Source organism: Phoenix dactylifera, chromosome 8 (assembly GCF_051530095.1).
Source record: "Phoenix dactylifera cultivar Ajwa chromosome 8, Ajwa_hap1_PhDact_Kaust_v1.1, whole genome shotgun sequence".
NCBI classification, from domain to species: Eukaryota; Viridiplantae; Streptophyta; class Magnoliopsida; order Arecales; family Arecaceae; genus Phoenix; species Phoenix dactylifera.
This window is the reverse complement of record NC_143197.1, coordinates 26,196,950-26,215,333: the sequence shown is the minus strand read 5'-3', so window position 1 is coordinate 26,215,333 and position 18,384 is coordinate 26,196,950. Positions and strand designations below refer to the sequence as shown.

Sequence of the window (18,384 nt, the reverse complement as noted above, 5' to 3'; positions counted from 1 at the left end):
TAACAGCACAATGGATATAGATGCGAATACAGATACAAGCTGGATGTTTAAATTTGCATCCTTACCTAGCATTCTGTTATATCCGGATGTTTAATCTCCAACAGGTCCCAAATATGGATAGCAATATGGATAGCAAATTATTTGACCGTTATCTGAATATCCGATTCTATTTAGAATCTTATTTAATTTTATATAGTATTTATGAACTTTTTAAGAATAATAAGCGAGCCTATCAATATAGGCATAAAATTTAACCATCTTGTATCCATATTTGTATGTGTATCTTCAATATTCGATTTGTATCTATACATGCTCTTGGGCTCACTCTGAATTTATGCATGTAGGCTGAGCTCTGTCGAGCCCGTGCTTGGCCAAGTTCAGCCCAATAAGTTGCAATGAAGATGTGGTGGATATTGAGCTGGCCGGGGTTATCAAATTTGGAGAGTTCTCTCACCCCTGCCTTCATTCATGACTGGAATGCACTTAGCAAAACGACAACCAATCAACGCGTACCTCTAGTTTGGTTTTAGTATTGCATTTATACCTCTTTTGTGATATGAATATCTAATACCATTTATATTGTACAACAACGGTTGGCCCAATCTCAGACTAGTTTACCCGGCTAGAAATTTAGGACCAAATCTCAGCCCAATCCAATGTGCATGCCCCTGAAATAGGGGTGGCAAAATATGACCCGACCCGCCAATCCGACCCGTGTTCGACCCGCCATAAACAGGTTTGGGTTTGGCCTAAAAAGGTTCGGGTCGTAAACAGGTCGACCCGTTTAACGTGTTTATTAATTAGGTCGGATACGGGTTTTAGATGTCTGACCCGTTTAAACCGTTTAACCCGTTTAACTGTTGGGCAGGTTAAACAGGTCTAAACAGGTTAAACGGGTTAAACAGGTTAAACGGGTTAAACAGTTTAAACAGGTTAAACAGGTCTAAACGGGTCTAAACAGGTCTAAACGGGTCTAAACAGGTCGGATTGGGCAGGTTAAACAGGTTGGGTTGGACAGATTAAATAGGTCTAAACAGGTTAAACGGGTCAGGTTGAGCAAACAGGTTATACAGGTCGGGTTGGGTTGGGTAAACAGGTTACCTGTTTATTAAACAGGTTAAACGGGTCGGGTCGGGTTACCTGTTTAATAAACAGATCAGGTTCAGGTTTGCAATTCCTGACCCGTTTAATAAACAGGTCGGATTCAGATTTATAGTTTTCTGACCCGACCTGTATTTGACCCGACCTGTTTATGCCTGACCCGACCTGATTGCCACCCCTACCCTGAAACACTTCAAGGCAGTCTGTTTATCGTCATCAATAGGCCGTATTAATTATTCGAAAACTTGTCTGATTTAATGAGTTTGTCTAAAGGAAGACAAGATCAAGCTCATTGAGAAAATTTATCACGAATCTAGTAGGATCCACTCGTATCTTACAGGCTAAATGGCTTATGCTCTGGTAGCCTACAAAACATCCCCTATGTCCAATCCAGACAACGTAATTGGCTAAGAAAATTACTGGCTAAATTCAAAGCTATTTTCAATTGGTACCGAACTTCAAATACCTTCCTCTCGTGAACTCACTAGTACTGCTGCTCCATAGAAGCATATTTTTTGTACTTAAATTGTCGAACAGCAATGCCAAAAAGATAGATTATTACTTCTTGTTTTTATAGAGCATCTAAAAGAACCCTCTAACAACAACAGGAGTTTGTTCTAAAAGACACTCAAAGGGCAACCAACAGCTGGTAGCAATGGCTGTCCAACTTAAGATGTCAAATCGCTCTCCTGTAACAAAGATCTGACATACACTAACATAAAAATATAAAATCCCTCGACTTGTAACTGTTCTTCCCTTTCTCAGTTTGCTCCAAGCCATACTCATCAACGCATGGCAGCCATATCTTGAAGATCCATAATAGCATGCACAATGGTCCTCACGTTTTTTCAAGTTACCTATACATAAGAGGAAAAAAATAAATATGTTGACATAAAACTTCAACATGATAAGCAAATCGACCAAAAATCAGCTGTAAATCAAATTTGTTTGCTACCAAATATTGATGCTTTGATTATTCGTGGTTACTGTTTGGCTTCATAACCTTGCATATGATACATGCAATTTCGCGCTCAAAATGCATGCAATTTTTCCTTAAGAGTTTAATACGTTAACTAGGTTTGTATATACAAGGGTAAGTAAAATAATAATCAACATGGATTAAGACATTTCAATGGGATGAATTTGCAAGTTGTAAACTGCATTTCAATTCACCACCAGCTAAAGTTTGCTAGGGTGATCAGTCAGACAAACAATTAAAAGAAACAAACTATTTCAGCAACCTAAATTTTTCCCAGGCAAGTTCAATGCAGATGTTCAAGAAGGATCTTAAGTTACACCAAGAAACTACTTTCTAATTGATGTGACTCAGTTCATGATAGAGAACTTACAGGAATCAATTGCCGGATCGTACTTCAGATCATCCAGTCTGTGGTACCATGTCAACAAAACTACATTACAGGTAACAAATCCACAACCAAAGCAGCTGCAAACAAAGTTTACAAAATTTGGATGATCTAATTTTAAAGACTTCAGTACATCTATAAAAGATACAGGGTAAAATCTAGCCATCCAGAAATGTAAAATTGATTTGCTGCGATTAGCTACTTTTGCATCCTTGAGTACAGAAATTTACCACAGTTAAGGAAGTACATGCGATCGAAATAAGAGGGGGTATGTGCAACACCAGCCACTGCTCCAACACTGCATCAATAGTTAAATTGTGGCAAAATGTCTCATGTATATGTACCTGTTTACAAAAATAGTTTGTTCCTAATATTTAGGAAGAGGGTTGTAAATATTTCTTACCACAGAGAGCAGTGGCCCCTGTTTGAATTTGTTATGGAAGGCAAATGCAAGTGGTTTTGGCTTTTCTCCAGGCCCTCTAATGAACCCACTACATATTTCAAGGGGAAATTCCTTCATTAGTAAATACTCAAGGTATGATAATTACAACAGAAGACTAATAATGGAATTGATGCCAAAAGGATAGGAATACAGGCAGAAGACATGAGATAGCACTAACACTAATGATGCTAAGACAAGCGGTGCCCTTCTAATGTCATATACTGCAACAAGACCACTGTACATCTCAGCACCACCTTTGTATGACAATGCCAATCGCTCGCCAGAGGCATCCAAAGCTATTTTTTCAATGCACTGGCTGAGAAATGCACCAAAAATGGGGAAAAGAAATCAGATGCATGAAGTAACATAATCAAGGATGCCAACTGAATGCAAATAGAACTACCATAAGAAATCCTAGAAAACAGCAGTCAACAAAACAAGGGTATCAGGTATAGTGATTCAATTTATGGGAAAAGGCTATGAGCAACATGGCTTGGACATATTTACCTCTATTCTGCTTTGTAATATTTCTTCTCAACAATTTGGTTAAGCAAATTTGTATTTTCCCATAAAATGAATTTTATTAGGGCACCATTAGATGAAATTATTGGAAACCTCTAAATAAAAGGAAAGAAAATTGCAATGGATTGAATAGAATACAAACATCTTCAGAAGACGGTAGTTTTAACTAAACTGTTATATGCATACATGATTCCCTACTAAATTTGCAAAATGTTTCGTCTTTTGATAAATTATACATGACAATATTTTACAGAATTTATCTTGAATAAAATCTCAACAAAATCTGTTGGACATATTGAAGTGTGTATTTACATATGTAAATGGAGCACAAACAACACGAATACAAGATACAGATATCATATAACGCAGATAAGGGAATACTGCAAATCCTAAAAAAATAGGAGATGATATAGCTGGGATATAATAAAACAATAAAGATATATTTTTCTTATGCAGATAAAAAGGCATCTGTAAAGCATAATCTGTTATTGCAATAAATCAGTATACACTTGATACAGTAACATCAACATCCAGAGTAACACATCATTACTCCAATCAGAGAGAGTTAGCTTGCGAAAACATAAAATATCCAAGAGATGGAAGAACGATCAGGTTCTATCCCATAGTTGTCTATTGTGTACCAAAATCCATTGCATCAGATAGGAGTAATCAGTGGTTCTTTCAGAGTTCAGACAACATGATCTACATTAGTAACTTAAGAAATACTGGTAGCAAACTAGACTAATTGCCCAAATAAATGAAGATATTAAAAGAGTATGATCATCATCCCATTTTTTGCCACACAACCGTCAGTCAATAAGCATATTATATGCAATAGACAACTGATAGAGGGTTGCCATTAGGTTGTGAACTGATTGTAAAATCATATATCTTAGTCCATAAAGCTAACTCCAACATAGGTGGGAGAAGCCTTTCCGGTTAAGGTTATGGAATGTAAAGTTGTCTGAGACACACTGACACACCATTGGATAATACATATTTAGACAACATCTTTCTGAAGTTTTTGAGAAGTATAATATGCAAAATAATTCAACAAAGATGATTTATAGTTGTATATCTAGAGTTTTACTCAAATCCTCCTTATAGGCACAAATCTTGTGAAAAAAAAAGTCCCTCATGTATCTATGACGGTTATTCAGGTGCCAGGTTTTGCACTAAAAATTAGTAAAATTCAGGAGATATTCACATGAACATTAATTACCACAGTTAAATTTTGAATTAATATGAAAAATCAAATTAATCTAAAGCAACAAAAATTGCACGTCATTTGGTTGTGCTGGTAAATTCAACAGCACAACAATGATTGACATGGCTAGACATTCAATTGATCAACTGTTCTCATTTTATATGTCAAGAAATATGATTTGAAGAGGCTTAAGGGATAGCATAACCAAAATCAACTAAAGCAGTATGACTACCATTACCTGCCAGTCAGAGAGGAAATTTCTGGCAATTCAACTGGTAACAGGTGAGCATCTGAGGTCAACAACACAATAAGAATATAGTCAGCCGCCTTAACAGTAACAAGACCCTGAGTAAATATATTATATGATAGCACACAAAACAACTATAGCTACGGAGGATCGGATATATTAGTGTGTCATTTTACTATAATAATGTACTAGGATGTTGAAGCCAATCAGAACAGCAACTAAGTAACCCCAAAAGCTACTGATTTTTGAATACGGTGCATATGAAGTGAAGCAGATACTGAAGTTGTAAAAATTAAGAAAACAATACAAGCAGCTGTCATGTACAATCATAGGTCATAGATCAAGCAAAGAATTTACATCTAGATTTAAATGACTTGCTGTACATTAACTAGGGTAAGGAAAATATTTCATTTTTTTGGTACAAAAGGAGGTATGTCATTCCGATGAATATTAAGTTATAAAACACAGTTAAACATAAAGGAGAGAGAGAAAGAGAGCATAACATCCATGATATAGATCCAGAATACAATGAAGTTATATCAAAAGATTTCTATTACACCATAAGCATGGTTGAAGAATATCAGATAGAGCAGATGGGTGCCAGCTAGCTTGGCTGTCATTAGTCGTGCATTCTGTAGGCACTGGATGCCCGTTAAAATACACGTATTGGAAAACATAACTGCATATATCACGCAAAAATAATGCTTAAATGCACATAATAATACCTCTAAACATGATAGTAATGTGCCAAACTGACAACTGACCATTTTGATGGGACAGAAGCTTGAATCATGATGATTAAGCAAAACTCACAAACATTCAGTTTAATTAAGACAAGTGTAATCACGAAGGACAGAGATTGATGACAAGAGTAAGCTAAACTTTTTTAATTACCAGTGAACGAATTTCCTCAGAGATTAAGAACTTAGTCAAACAGAGTATAAAAGGAGAAATTCTTCCAACTGAGACCATAGTAGACATAACTTTGTTTAGTTATAAGACAGAAATTATATGGAAAAATATACTAAAGCCTCCAAACAAATAAAATATCCTTTTCTAATGGGACTAAATAAATTAGATATCATACCCAATGAAGGAGGCTTTGATGCAAAGTGGATTGAACCTAATGTAGCTGAGTCAGAGAATGAAACCAGTATCATACGCCCTTCTGGATCCCAAGTAGCTCCCTGGTGAATTGATACAAAAGGGACAGATGTAACACATTCTTAATGCTTATTGAATGATACTCTTAATGCCTTCCAATATGTTACCGACGGTGTACCAGATGCTTGTTTCAAGAAAATCTAATAAAAAAGAGCCCTAGCAATGTAAAATAAACTGCATATCAGCAGCTGAACATTGTGAAGTAATTCTTCACCTTCGAAAATTTATTTTGTTTCCTAATAAAATATAGAAAAGGACCCACTTATTTCCCATAAAACATCTCATCAGAATCTTTTTGTGTTCCATCATGTTACTTACAGTAACATATCCACTAGTTGAAGACCAAGGTTCTGATGTCCATGTGTTGGTCTCCCACAGGTAAAATGTTCCATCGCTGCAAAAAAAAGGTTTTAAATTTATTTCCAAAATTAATATCAGCTAGAAATTCATGAAAAAAAGAAATTAAGAAAGGAAATTGACCATACAATTTTGTGGTCAAAAAATAATCTCCACTTGGTGACCATTTAAGCATTGATATGCTGCCTAATCCACGTCGAATTGGAGTTCCAACCCCTGTGGATCAACAGAAATTGGAAGTAGTAAAAGATAAGAGCCATTTTAGGAAAGGAATTGGCATTTGATGCAAGGATACAAGTATCGACCAAGGTTGGTCGTATGGTGTGCACTGCCCCATACAGGGCATATTGTACCATACCGATACCGAACCAAAACTTGATACAAAAAACGTATTGAGTCTCGGTGCCAAACCAACCCCTGTACTTGGGCAAACCGACACTGTACTAGCATCATACCAGTATGAGATCCGGTACTGAGATAGCAAACCTTATCAACAAATGAAACTTTTTGCTGATCTATCCAAGATTTTCCAATATCCTGTACCAAAAGATGTCCATACATTCTTCACTAACCGAAAGTTATTGCTATTAGCCAAGGACGCAATACCCAAAGATAAGTAAGATATCTTACCATAAGTGAAATTAAGTCCAATAATTTATGGAATTGGGAAACAAAGATGATTAGGGTGTTCTAGTCACTAAATTTTGTCAGATAGCAGCATCGTGTAATACATTTTATTTCATATGGCTTCTACTGTCATTGAACACATAATTTCAACATGAACCTAGAGTTCAATATCTAACATGGACATTCAAATGTTATGCCTTCTCCAAGGTGTCACAACAAAATTCCAAATGTTATGGATTAGATGAATGAAGGACAGCATCTACGAGACTGATTGGTTTTTGGGTTTTACAAAATGACCTTTCACAAAACCAAAATTATGAGTTCTATTGAGAAGAAAAATGTCTGAACCAAAAGATTCTTTCATGCAATGAAAAATCAAAAAAGTATGAGCTTTATTAAATCGCTAGTTTTGTTGCTTTTCATGAAACTTGTTTGGGAAATGGCGACAGGTTATAACATTTGTAATATGAATCTGATGAAAAACAGCCATCCCACTCTTAAGTTTTTCATATAGTATACTTTACCAAAGATCAGGCTTTGTGATCATCCATTTTTATGATAATCACAGATAATCAAACAGCACTTAAGCACTGTTATAAGCAGATAAGTGTCTGGAAAGGAGTATGTTCATCTCTTAACAATATCAAAGAAGGTTTTACCATGCTATTGCAGAATCAATCAGTCCAATCGGAATTAGCCAACATTAATTGTTAAATACTCTAGTCCAGATTCACCATGTGTGCTCACCAGACCATGAACTTGATATGTAGAGGTGTTAAGTATTGTCATCACAAGATGATCAATAAAAAGCCAGATAAATTGCTAGCCTTAAAAAATAGGAGCATCTTGATATGATATATAATCAGACAAATGGCATTACAACCAAGTAACGACTTATATACTAGTGAAGTAGAACTTCAAGAAGTAGCTAACTACTGCATGATATGTAATATAAAATTGGTTGAAGACAATTTGAATGCATAATATAATGAATTAAGGGGTTATTGATAATACCTTGAGAAACATCCCATATCGTAAATGATGAACTCTCACATGAGGCCGATGCCAAATATGTGAAGATATGTCAAGGGACCACTCTCCACAGTTATGAACAATCATGATTTGGACCATTAGAACTTTTTATATGGATAAAATCTTTTATCGACATTGGATCCAGATTGCAGTTAAGGTCGAATTAATCTTAATATAAGGGCATTGAAAGGTTACTTCACTTCTGCTTATAGAACAAGCTTACAATTTTCAATTCAAGAAAATCAAAGAAGACATATAATTTATATCAAGTTTGCTGCTAAGTTTCAAGAGATGAATAGGATATCTTCCATTGGGATCCCAACAAAGTGCACTTATTTGTTCACCATTTGGGCTTCGAAGAAAGTTGACCAGGATCCAACGAACACCAGCGCCTCTAGAAATAGTGCCAAGGGATGAGGTATTTCCAGATCTCACAGGTGCTGCATTACCTGGATAAGATGCTGACCAAATGCATATTCCACCCCTGGTATGAACATAAATTAGATGCTTGAAATGTATTATCAGCTTGGTTCTAGGTTTCTAGCAAATATGTCGTACAACATAGTTAAACCATATGATGGAAATATATCTTTAAGCACATAAAGCAATCATGTGCCTACTTGCATGCAACAGAGAGCATCTTGCCACTGTTAGGCCTCCATCCAAGTGTTTTAATCTCTCTTTGAGATTCGCTGGTCAAAATACATGCATCTTTACCATCTGGACACATGAAGAGTAACGAGCTTCAATATTAACACAGTCTGCTGTGGCACATATTTGAAAAGGCTTTACAAGCTTCTTTTCCATAGGACTAGCTAAAAATCACTTACCTGAATCCTCATAATCACGAACTGTGACTTGATTTGGTGCAGATATAAATGCTAGACAGTGTTTATGTGGATGCCAACTAACTCCTTGAATATCAACTTCTGTTAACATATTCAACTGTAAAAGCACTTAGTAAGAAAAACGCAAAGCTTGTCCTCTAGAACAATCAATTAATTTTTTAGTCATCCTTTAATTATAATTAAAACGACCATAATCATCTTAAAACAAAATAAAACATATAGTTTAAAGTGTGTATCAAAAAAGAAAAACCATATAAGAAGCCGGGCATGTAACAATGTGGAGATCTTAAAGTAAAATAATCATGACAATCATCCATTACAAGAGCACAAACCTTAAGCTCAAAAAATCTAATGCCTCCAGCATTACCTGATCTATGCTACAACCATGTAAAACATTTCACCATTGCAAAAGGTCAATAACTCATCTTGAATCCAAACTTGAAGTTCCAAATTTAAATTGAAGGATTTGTTTTATAAAACATGATCAAGTCAAGTTTGGTTTCATAAAAGAATAATTACAGCTGATAGCACTATCAAACTCAATTCAAATCTTGCCAAATGCAATCCTAGTGCCAAGATGGACTTACTGATATCTTGTAATATCATGTGAAAAGTAATTCCTTAAAAAAAAGAATTAGACAGTGAAAAAGAAAATAATCTGGATCAATAATCACATCAATGTTCAAGTATTTGGATTTGAAACTGCTGCAAGATCCAGATTTGAAATGCAATTAAGGCCTAGTCATGAATAAATTGCCACAGGTGTATTCTAGGTTCAAGTACATGAAAGAATGAAGCAGCAACTAAAAAGAAATAACAAGAATTGAAGTTGAAAGACTGAAATAAAAAAAAGTGTTTTTAGAATGTTTTCTGGTTAATGCATGTGTTGGCAACATGAAGTGTATTTTAAAAATAGCAACAAGGCCCACCATATTGTCCACTTCAAAATGTTGGGCAATAATGAGACTGAGCACAAAAGATGAGGGTGGTAAAGATGACAACAAGTGGCTTTGGAGGATAGGGTAAGGAAGAGCTGATAAGAAATAGCAGACCTGGGAAAGCTTTTATTACAATCCTAGGATATCTCAATTATATTAAATCATGTATAATGGGACCTAACTACCACCTATCTTCTTGTTGCAGACCTGGACTTGCCAATTAATCTTCAGACAGGACAGGAGGAATAGCATCACCAGGTAGAATGTTTGGAGGTGCATTTGTACTGATATTAGCAGCAGTACCTAATAAGAGATGAGTGAAGAAGTATTCACAAAAGCAATTACAAATGTTTAATGGTGATAACCATCCTATTTCTATGTTGAACCAGTTTCAAGTTTGGATACACATCCAACAAAAACCGATCGATTTGGTTTTGGATTTGATTTTATGTAGGATTCAAATTTAATCCGACCCAAAATGGCACTGAGGCTACAGCCATTTATCCATGCCCACCAAAATAGCAAAAACCAATCCAAAGCACAAGGAAGCAAGAAGGACAAGATGATTGATTCCTTGTTGCACACCTCATTTATGCCCTTTTTTTACTTTCAAATCCACCTTAATATCTTTTGATGTGTCAGATTCCTCCCCTACAATAAAACCAACTTTTTCACATATCGTTTCGTTTCTTGTGCCTTATCCAATTTTAAGCACTGCAATTCCCCTTTTCCTTTAAATCTCCAGGCCTTAAAAAAACCTATTTCATTCTAAATATTTGATTTCCCTCAAGGGCCAAAGAAAAGAATCATATCATGCAAAATATCTTTATAGTATACCATACTGTCAACTTCTAATGCTATTTATTACATTTAACATTCAAAATAATAAATTACAAATGCAATGACTAATCTAAATTAGTGGTCACTTATTGCTACCCCACAACACTTCCAATGGTATGTCTCCCCTATCATCTTCAATTCCCAAATTCCATGAACTTTACTAGTCTCCCATACTTATTCCTGTTCTAGCAAATATATGATTCTCAAAATGTTTAAATTCCCTCCGACTCCGCACAAGACCCTTACATATGCTTTTTTCTCCCATGAATATATCTCTCTGCATCAAGATTTTTTGTATTCCTCTCTTATTACAGCCTCATTCAAAATGCAAACAAATCCTACTTTGTGATCAATCTATTTTATCTTGTTAATATGTTAAATCGCAAACAACTCTACTAATTCAAAACAACTCATCCTTTCATATTAGCTCGGTTTTTCCTTTTTATCTTGCAAGCAAATTAAATTTTACCCAACCAATTTCCAAATTTTCAACATTAGCTAAAGACAACTTTCCCTACTTTACACAACAGATACAAATTTTTTAACTCCACAATATTTTTGGGATACAACTAATCCTCTTGACAACATTCTCTCTCTCTCTCTCTCGCTCTCTCTCTCTCAACACATATATACCTTATGCAGATAAGGGAAGAAAATCTATGTTCTGTTCCACGCTTGAAACTTGCTTCAGCAACCTCATGTGGTTTCGATCAACCTTCAACAATGATGTGACCCAAGATGGTTTACTGCAGAACCTTAATAATTACGTCTCTCTGACCTGAGCTATAAACTGCATAGATCTAGGGTAGCTTGATAAAATTCAAAGACAAAGTCGTTGAGGTATAAAATCTATTGCCTCTAAATTGTCCTTTCATTTAGGAGTACTTATTGGCCCAAGACTTCAAAAATATAGTATGATGAACCTGCTGGTCCACAAACCCATACACACATATATAAGAAATAGCTATCTAGAGATCCACAGTGACCTCATTTTGAGATATCATTCTGTAAACACTTAAATTAAGACTACTAATTGGCAAAATTAGCTTAGCTCTGCATTTTTTTCTGACTGTTTCAATCAAAAGATGAAGAAAATTTTGATTGCTAAAATGTTTTGGTTGTGCAAGAGGACACCCATTTTCTTTCTTCACTACTTTTTTCTCTGCCCCATTTCCTTCTTTTAGTATTAAAATCTTTCAATAAGTTCCCAAAGAGCCCACAACAAAAACTACAATAAAAAAAGAGCGACATTTTAATTACATAAGGTGATTATCCTGAGAAGAATACGATTTAAGCGAAGCATGAACATAAACATGTGCATGAGAATCAAGTAATCTTTGTATACCACATCCATCATTAGGAATCTCAAGGATCGTTGCAATTAGGATATATAACTATTGCATGAGCAACCAACTTACGTCATTGGGAAAGAAAATGCGCTTGAAGGAATCAGTTATGCTTGCTTTCAAACCATGTAAAGCACTTCTCGAAATGGCAACACTTTGTTCCTGTTCTGAAACTTGCTCTTGATTGGGCAGAAGAAGATCCGGTTGAAAAGGAATAGGACTGAATACAATTCCCTGTAAAAGCCAATCCCAACTTCAGCTCCAACCTAAACTTGTTCAGGTAAAGTCCTCATGCTATTCTACTAACGAATCTAGAGAAAAATAAAAATATCATCCACAGGTGGCAAAACAAAATAGACAAATAATTTATTCAAGAAACTTTACAAATTGTATCACAACAACACAAAAGGGGGGAAGAAAGAAACAACCATCTTTTACTTCAGTCACTGCACAATAAGCATACTACCAAAAGTATGATATGGTAATCATGGATACTATTAACATAAGATAAAAATCCCATAGTGGTGAAGTTTGATTTCAAGAGAACTCACGAGAACTTTGCCGTAGGTCTCCTTGGCTCGCTCATTAGAGAGAATTTCCGCAGTAACTAGAACAATAAAAGGTAAAGGAAAAAAACATAGATCATTGTTTCCATTAGAAACAAAAGGTCAGAATCCAAATAGAAATCTTTCGATAGGTAATCAAGAAAAGAGGAAGATTCGTACTCAAATCGCGATTAATCTCGCAGATGGTGACTTCTCCAGGATGAGGAACGCACGGCATTCTCCACGATCGATCGAAACCGGAACGAAGCTCTTTTCTCTTCGCTCAGTAGTCGAACAATGATCGCATTTTAAAAAGCTCTCCGCGCGTATTAGGGTTCTAGGAGACAACCGAGTGGCTTCGAATATATAGCGGACTCTCTCATAAAAAAAGCATATATATAACGAACTCTTCCCCGGCGTAGAAATCGGTGGTCCGTCCCGGTCGAGTCAGCTTAACTCAAACGCGAGTTACGCGACCCACCAACGGGTCAATCGTGGTTTTGAAAAACAGGCCGGATCTGCCGGTTGAAATATCAATGGGCCTGTCTGCAGTGCGAACGTTTCGGCCACTCTCTCCCAACCCTCTGACCGTCGCCGTTCCTCTTCCAGCATCCACCGCCGGGCGACGGACGACGGCGGTGGCCGGTGAGTTACGCCTCCTCTCTCTCACTTTCCCCCTCCCTCCCCCCCCTTCTCCCCACGGGGTTCTTAACCCTAAGAAAGATCGAAACTCTATGAGGCAGCACACATCTTTATATGGCTGGTCCTGCTTGCTTTAATGAGAAATTCGCTAGAAGATGGAACTTTTGATAGATGAGTTATTTTTTTAAAAAGTTTATATGTGAGACTATGTGCTGGATTTTTAGATGCTCTCTCCCCGCTCCTTCCGAGCGGCTCTCCATTCTATGAATTTCATTTATGTTATTTTTTTTATTAGATATGCTATGGTTTTGTTTGGTCTCTCTGAAAAAATAGGCAGATATCAACCATGAATCACAATCACAGATTGTCTGTTCCATTGGCATTGCACATGGTTAACATTGGTTTTTATAGTCGATGCTTTATGATTAATGATTATAAAGAGTGGTTAAAGTTGTTAGGAGAGTGCTAGAAATTTAAAAAAAAAAAAAAAAAACTTTAGATTTTTTTTAATATGCATGTGTTATGTTAATCTTTGTATTATTTTTACGATTAATTAGTGATGTCGCGATCCAGTTCCTATTTTCCTAATGGTTGAACCAGTGAATTGTAACTTGGTCGCTTTTCCAGTTCGATCGACAGTTCGGCTTCTAAAACATGGCTTACTAGTTTGTTTAATGGAATGAAACATGGAGATCAGTTCTTTAAATTGTGTTTGATAGTTTTAGTTGAGGATGGAATACCTCTCTGATCTAAACCAAGCACTGTTTTGGGTTTGACCTTCAATTCTGGGTTGCTGAGTTAGGTGCAGAATTAAGCTTTTATGCTCAAGGAACTGATGGTGCTATATCTACTGCAGGAATTTTATGTGAAGACTGACAAAGTTGATAAATGCACATGAGTGGCTTGAGTTAAAGAGACTGCTAATGGGATAATTAGTCTGTCCTGATTCTGAGCTTGAGAGAAGCTGGAAATTTGGTTATGACTGACATGCTTCTTAAGGTCTTCTTCAATCAGTAGTGAGAATTACTGTATTTTGGCCATTTTTCCAGATACGATCTCTTTCTTGGTTGTTCGTTGCAGCTGCATTACCAAAATGCTGGGATTAACATGCGATTCTTGTAGGCTGAAATCTTTGGGAACATTTAGAGTGACAATTTTGCAGAGTGCTCCTTCCCTTTTATTGAATGAAATGTTTTGGTTTGGTCCATTCAACTCCAATTTACAGAGAAGATGGAAGAAACCAGTAGATTCTGCACAAACTCGTTTAGAGAACAGAACAAGAGATCTCAGGCTTGACAAGCTAATGAACCAGTTAAAGAAGTTGAAGTTAGTTCTTGGTGTGCATGAGTTATTGTCAAAACGGAGGGGTCACTACACATCTGTGCAACTGCTTTCAAGATGGAGACACATTGCTGGAGTGAACATAGGGATAGGTGCTTTTCTTCGGAAGTATCCGCATATATTTGAGGTATATACACACCCTGTTAAGAGGAACCTTTGTTGTAAAATGACCCAAAATATGACCGACTTGATCGAAGAGGAAGCCATGGTCATTAGAGAATGTGAAGCAGCAGCTGTTCAGAGGTTGAAGAAGCTTCTTATGATGTCAGCCAATGGGACACTGCACATCCATGCATTATGGCTTATAAGGAGGGAGTTGGGTTTGCCGGATGATTTCAGAAATTCGGTCCTTCCAAAGTATCCAGATGATTTTAAAGTAGTCAGTCCTGATGCTTTAGAATTGATCTCCAAAGATGGAAGTTTGGCTGAAGCGGAAGTTGAGAAATGGAGGGAGAAAGAGTACAGGGAAAAATGGTTGAGTGAAGCTGAAACCAAGTATGCTTTTCCAATCCAGTTGCCTACAGGTTTTAAGATAGAGAAAGGGTTTAGAGAAAAACTGAAGAACTGGCAGATGCTCCCTTACTTGAAACCTTATGAGAACAAGGATGTTATTCGGGTTGGCAATGTACAGCGCTTTGAAAAGCGAGCTGTTGGTATTCTTCATGAATTCTTGAGCTTAACAGTAGAGAAGATGGTTGAGGTTGAAAGGCTGTCTCACTTTCGAAGAGATTTTAGGATGGAAGTAAATGTGAGAGAACTTCTTCTTAAGCACCCTGGCATCTTCTACATCTCTACCAAAGGGAACACTCAGACTGTATTTCTCAGAGAAGCATCCAGTAAAAATGGTCCGATTGAGCCTAACCCTGTCTATGCAGTACGAAGGAAAATGCTAGACCTTGTATTGCTAGGATGCCGAGATGCTAAGCTAATGTCTCCACTAAAGGAGTTTGAAGAAAGATATAATAAGGTAAGATGCAATGGCTCAGAAGGTGGTCCATGTGATGGAGATTGGGTTATTCCGATCTTGGAAGGTCATGATGAACAACCCACTAATGGGATCTTCAGGGAAATGGGAGACCCATCTGATGAGGATAATCATGATTGATGCACTTATATTACTAAGAACATGTGCCATTTTTGATACATTTTCTGGCTTTGAAAGTTGTAATCTGCTCTGTTTAATTCTGCACTTAGCTGGAAACAGGAATCAAGCAGGCTGTCACATTTTACATTACGTAGCCTATGATTACAGCTATATAAGTTCACCTCACCTGATGGTATGAGTCATTTCTGTTCAGAATTAAGAAATGACAGTCCAGAAAACTTTCTTATAACAGGTACACAGATATTATTTCTATTTTACCGGTTCTGTTTTCTTTTGTGCATTTGTCACATGTTATTTTACAGGTAGTTTATCGATGATTTGATCTGTAGATATTCTTTTATATAATTAAACTGGCTATTTATCTATGGGGTTCATGAGGAAAAAACATCGTCCTCATTTTAGCTTTATCATGCTCTCTTAGGTCCATCTTCGATTTTCCTTATATTGATGAATTCAGTACATATAAATAGTATTGTCATATATAGCATTTTTCTTTTGGCAAGTGCATAATCATGTCTATGGACTCCATTCCAGATATTAGCCTCTTACCATGCAGACTATGATTTTTGTTTTGGTGAGTTCATTCTCGAGTATTTAACATATTGAGCAGTTTTAACTTTCTGAATCATATGCACTCTAGCCTTTTAGACTATGGAAAAAATATTTTGAGCTCATATGCGCAGGTAAGCACCAACAGGTACCCCCCCACCCAACAAAGAAAAAAACGAACTAGGGAAAGGACATAAATAGGAAGGTAAATAAAGCTCCTGACAATTCGTGCTGCCTTTAGCAACAGAGATCAGTGCAAGCTTGCAGAAACACAAGAACATAAACAAAATCAGAGGAGTTGGCTATGCAGTCTAAATGAGCAAGCATTGGTCAAATACAGCGGATCTTCAAACCTGGATCCTTGAGCAATGAGCTTGCTGCACTTTGTTTTTTTTTAGCCTGAGTTGCAATGCAAGGGCAAGTTGTCCCAGCCTTATCCACATTGTGAACTCTGAAACAAGTGGAGCAAAACCTAGCTGCTCCTGAGAATAATGTTAGACTATATGTAGCTTTCACACCAGTAGTGCCTACTAGTGAGCATTCTCTACCTGTATCTACTGCTCAAAAGCAATTCTCTACCTGTATCTACTGCTCCTTAGCAGAACTCAAGGTTTTACCAATTTTATCGATAGGTAAAGCCTTCAGCACCAGTGCTCAACATTGTGGAGTGTTCCCACACCCAAGCCTATTGGCTTCCTCATACATAATGATGTCAACTTCGCAAATCTGATGATAATACCAGCAGGTTGATCTTGCAACCAAAACCAGGAAAGATGCAGGATTTGATCATGGGCTTCTGGGAGAGGGTGTTCGCTCCTCAGCAGATTGAAGGTTCAATAAGGGCAATGAGTTTTGGTAGTTATGCAAAAGACTATGTAATTGATGTATCATTTTTCTTCCCTTGCCTTTCTTTGTGTCTAATAGCATCAGCTTTTGTATTAATATTATTTTATAGTTTGTGTTGATGTTTCAATCTCTCAACCTCTGATAGGTGGTGGCCTGGTGTGTGCTCTTCTTGAGGATGTATCTAATATCTGATCCTGATGCAATATGCAAGATGGAAGTTCTGATGACAGTCTTGCCCAAACATGGAACAAAGTGCGTCACAGGTTTTGGATTTAAATTTTGGACTCCATAGTAGTGCTTCCAGCCACCTATTTAGCATGATGCTGAAGTCATTCTTTAATACACTTCGATGGAGGGAAACAGTCTTAACACAAAGGACTCTGGCTGTAGGCATTGCTGATCAAACAATTGCATAAGTTAGAACAATCTTCTTGCAATCAAATTCTGGTGCGCATTTTTTCTGTCTATTAATATAGATTTTTGTATCCCACAATCATACATAGACAGACAAAACTAGGCCGTTTTTGTTTCGGTGAGTACTGACAAACTACTAGCACTGAAGTGCACGGCAATGTTCACCAAAATCTCTATAGATGGATGGTGTGTGTAGGTAAGTAGTCATTGAGAGTTGGAGAACAGCAATTGACAGGGGAAGAAGTGGACAGAGATCAATGTGGGCTTCTGCCCATCCGTCTCTATTGTTGCTCCAAAGAAAGCATTCGAGGTGATTGCTTTGATCACTTTAATCCACATGAAATTAAACAAGTAGGAACAATAGTTTATTACATCTGAAAGTTTATCGACTCATGAAGATCTGGCTCTGTACCACAATTCAATTATAGGTTTTATCGACTCAAGAATATCTGCATAATCCTACAACCTTACTAAATAGACAAAAAGTGACATGAGAATGCTGTAGAGAGTAGGGCTGTCTGTCAAACAAATTAAGCAGATTGGGCTCGAAGCAAACTAAAATCTCAAATCAAGCTCGATCCCAAGCTAAACAAATTAAACTTGAACCAGCAATACAGGCTTGCAATCGATCAAAAGCCAAAGTGAGCCAACTCGATCAAACTTGGCTCGATAAACCTCATATATACTTATATTTAAATATTATATATTACATAGATAATCCGTTATTAGATCAAGACTTTAGTCATTATATTTCATTTATTCTTGAAATCAGTTGAAAATTAGTTCAACTTTGAACCAAGCTCCAAATCAAGCTTAAATAGGCTACACTTCAAAGTTGAATTGATCTTGATTCAATTATAAATCGTTTTCAATTCAAATAAGAACAATCCAACCAATCAATTAAGCT

General features: G+C 36.6%; 2 protein-coding genes across 13 annotated transcripts; one reads left to right on the top strand and one right to left on the bottom strand.

The window, feature by feature from the left end:
• Positions 1 to 1,627: 1,627 nt before the first annotated feature.
• On the bottom strand, positions 1,628 to 12,949 carry LOC103709036 (Transducin/WD40 repeat-like superfamily protein). Its single transcript, XM_008794191.5, has 16 exons — positions 12,761 to 12,949; positions 12,587 to 12,642; positions 12,108 to 12,269; positions 8,894 to 9,008; positions 8,684 to 8,783; positions 8,368 to 8,547; positions 8,046 to 8,104; positions 6,533 to 6,620; positions 6,366 to 6,441; positions 5,971 to 6,070; positions 4,875 to 4,926; positions 3,086 to 3,223; positions 2,869 to 2,956; positions 2,696 to 2,763; positions 2,451 to 2,545; positions 1,628 to 1,958 (listed from the first exon to the last, which is right to left on the bottom strand). The coding sequence occupies exons 1-14, from the start codon at positions 12,816 to 12,818 to the stop codon at positions 2,701 to 2,703; spliced, it is 1,335 nt and encodes a 444-aa protein (XP_008792413.4). The 5' UTR covers positions 12,819 to 12,949; the 3' UTR covers positions 1,628 to 1,958; positions 2,451 to 2,545; positions 2,696 to 2,700.
• A 147-nt stretch (positions 12,950 to 13,096) lies between these two features.
• On the top strand, positions 13,097 to 17,530 carry LOC113460900 (Ubiquitin carboxyl-terminal hydrolase family protein). 12 transcript variants are annotated; one of them, XR_015968258.2, is made up of 5 exons: positions 13,097 to 13,225; positions 14,079 to 15,900; positions 16,352 to 16,750; positions 16,850 to 17,092; positions 17,209 to 17,530. XR_015968258.2 is itself a non-coding variant. In XM_039124787.3 (2 exons), the coding sequence occupies exon 2, from the start codon at positions 14,316 to 14,318 to the stop codon at positions 15,666 to 15,668; it is 1,353 nt and encodes a 450-aa protein (XP_038980715.3). In that variant the 5' UTR covers positions 13,097 to 13,225; positions 14,079 to 14,315; the 3' UTR covers positions 15,669 to 17,530. The 12 variants fall into 12 exon arrangements, 1 of the variants encoding a protein (XP_038980715.3); XR_015968260.2 differs by lacking the exon at positions 16,352 to 16,750; XR_015968259.2 differs by lacking the exon at positions 16,352 to 16,750 and having other exon boundaries at positions 16,850 to 17,101.
• Positions 17,531 to 18,384: the final 854 nt, after the last annotated feature.

Coding starts and splice junctions, on each gene's coding strand:
- LOC113460900 (XM_039124787.3), top strand. CDS start 14,316: ATGCTGGGATTAACATGCGATTCTTGTAGGCTGAAATCTTTGGGAACA.
- LOC103709036 (XM_008794191.5), bottom strand. CDS start 12,818: ATGCCGTGCGTTCCTCATCCTGGAGAAGTCACCATCTGCGAGATTAAT. Junction 9,009..12,107: donor GCATTTTCTTTCCCAATGAC/GTAAGTTGGTTG, acceptor GTGCTTTTACAG/TTGAATATGTTAACAGAAGT. Junction 8,105..8,367: donor TGTTGGGATCCCAATGGAAG/ATATCCTATTCA, acceptor ACATATCTTCAC/ATATTTGGCATCGGCCTCAT.